The 2,325-nt window shown below is 53.9% G+C and overlaps 1 protein-coding gene across 1 annotated transcript; it reads left to right on the forward strand.

Annotated features, from left to right (window-relative positions):
• Window positions 1-2,020: 2,020 nt before the first annotated feature.
• CSUI_010493 (retrotransposon nucleocapsid related) lies at window positions 2,021-2,323 on the forward strand (the record flags this gene model as incomplete). Its single annotated transcript, XM_068070596.1, has 1 exon — window positions 2,021-2,323. A coding segment is annotated over one exon (303 nt), but the record flags the coding sequence as incomplete, so codon positions are not given.
• Between the last annotated feature and the right edge of the window lie 2 nt (window positions 2,324-2,325).

Genomic DNA, 2,325 nt, shown 5'->3' on the forward strand with positions numbered 1-2,325 from the left:
AGAATAGTGTAATCCGAAGAAGGAAGAAGGAGGCGGTCAACAGGATACCGGCTGTGGATCATCGATCTTACGTGACGACTTTGCGTTCTCCGAGGCTATGAACCTCCGGGTGTGCCCTTGGTGGTTCAGACTCGCGATTGTTGGGCCTAGGGGCGCGCGGTTTGGCCGGTCTCGGCTGCCAGTGCACCCCTCTGTTCCTCCTGTTGCTATCTAGACTTGTGGCCTTGATGTGCATTGCTCTCCGGGGCTTGCTTTCGCTCTTCAGGCTTTGGAGATCTTCTGGTAAAGCTCCTGGACCCTAGAATTGATTCCTGTTATTGCGGGTTTGCGGGGTTTTCCCCTTCCTCCGCTGCGTCGTCACGTACCTTGGATTTCGGTATTTGTGGAGGTTTGTCTTATCTTCGTACGGTCTACAATCGCCATTTCAGTGACAATAGGGCACTATTTCGTGGCGATCAAGGCAGGATTGCAAACTCCTGACACCTAAGCAAGGAGCTCGCATGTTAGCCGGCTGGGCCCGTGGAGCCCGATAGGCCCAGGAAGGAACTCGACCGCAGGTCACGATTCTGCGAGTTACAGGGAGGTCTGGAGGACTAGCTCACGGAAACGCTCATGAGGCACTTCGGCGCCAACAACTACAGGGAGGGAGTGCAGAAGTTGCGAAAGCTCAAGCAGTTGGTAACCATCCAGGACTACCTGCTAGAGTTCAACGTGGCCCTGGCAGAGTGCCCAGGGCTACCGGAGGAAGAAAAGAAGGAGATCTTCGTGGATGGGTTGAAACCCGACATAGCGCTCAACAATCGAGGTCATGAGGATCTTACCACGAAGCAGATTATCGACCGGGCAGTCCGGACGTCGTACCAGCCGGGCGCCAGTGTGTCCTCTGGCAAGGACTGGCACCGCAGAAATGCTGAACGCACAGGCAGGCGCCTAGAACAGAACGAGAGCTCGAGCCCCGACCACCGCCAGAGAAGGTCGCGGCGATATCATGACCGCGGCGGCGGCAGACGGCCCGAAATCAAGAGTAAATTGCCCGCGCTTCGGCTCGTCTAGCAAGGCTATCACAGGTTTCAATGGCAAAGGCTACAAAGCAGACTATGTCAAGAGACCGGCGACAGAGGACAGGGCCATTCGGTCAGCAGCTCATGCGGAAGAGAAGCAAGAATCGGGCAGCAACAGGCCAGCGTGGACCAGATGCTTTAAGTGTGGTGAGAAGGGACATATGGCAGTCCCATGCCCCTTCCGTGATGCAAAAAACTAAGATCGCGACGCCGGAGGAAGGCGGGCGTCGAGCGAGGCGGACATCCTCCCGCGGCTAAGGTGAACGCAACGTGTCTAGGTCAGCCGGAAAGGCCGGACTACGCCCGTGAGCAAAGGTGGCAGCAACTAGAAAAGCTCCACAGCAAGCAACAGTGCGATGAAGTGACCCCTAGAATGCATTTACCCAATCAGTGACAAAGAACTATTATCAGTCGTGTGGGCAACCAAACAACTGCACTCTTACTTACAAGCTGCACCCTTTATATTACGTACCGATCACCACTCGCTCACTTTCTTAAAGCGCACGAAGTTCCCTGATGACAATGTCCGTGTTTCCAGATGGTTTGATTACTTGCAGGGCTACGACTTCGAAGTTCAGTACGTTCCTGGGAGCAAAAATCGGGTAGCGGATGCGCTATCACGCATTCCTCACGGAAGGGCACAGACCCGGGAGTTGGTAGAAACGGCAGCTGTACACTTCGTGTCTGATCCTTCAGTTCGTGATAAGCTCTTGATTGCCTACGAAGCGGATTCATTCACGAAATCGGTGTTGGCAAAACTTTCGAAAGGGTTGCGAGTTCGAAATTTCATGTTGCATGATGGTCTTGTCGTTTACAAGAGGCAAGGGGTCTTTAGAGTGTACGTGCCGGCAGCCGCTCGCAAGCACATCTTACGTTTGTTTCATGACTCGCTGACTGCAGGCCACCCGGGGGTGAAGAAGACCCTTAAAGCGATCCGCAAGAAATTCATCTGGCATAGTATGCGGACCGATGTGCATGAATATGTGACAACATGCGTGCAGTGCCAGAAGAACAAACCAAGATGCACCAGAGCACCAGGGCTGCTACAACCGTTAAGTGTCCCTGAGAGGCCGTGGCAGTCCGTCTCCATAGACTTCGTCACAGGTTTGCCGCCGTCGAGCGTGAGTGCTTATCATTTTATTCGTGTTGTGGTAGACCGGCTCTCGAAAATGGCTCATTCCGTTCCTACTCACTCATCGGTAACAGCGGAGAAACTTGCAGAGTTGTTTCTTCGTAGGCTCTGGTACTTGCACGGGTTCCCGAA

The sequence above is a fragment of the Cystoisospora suis genome (genome assembly GCF_002600585.1).
Source record: "Cystoisospora suis strain Wien I chromosome Unknown contig_7595, whole genome shotgun sequence".
NCBI lineage: Eukaryota > Apicomplexa > Conoidasida > Eucoccidiorida > Sarcocystidae > Cystoisospora > Cystoisospora suis.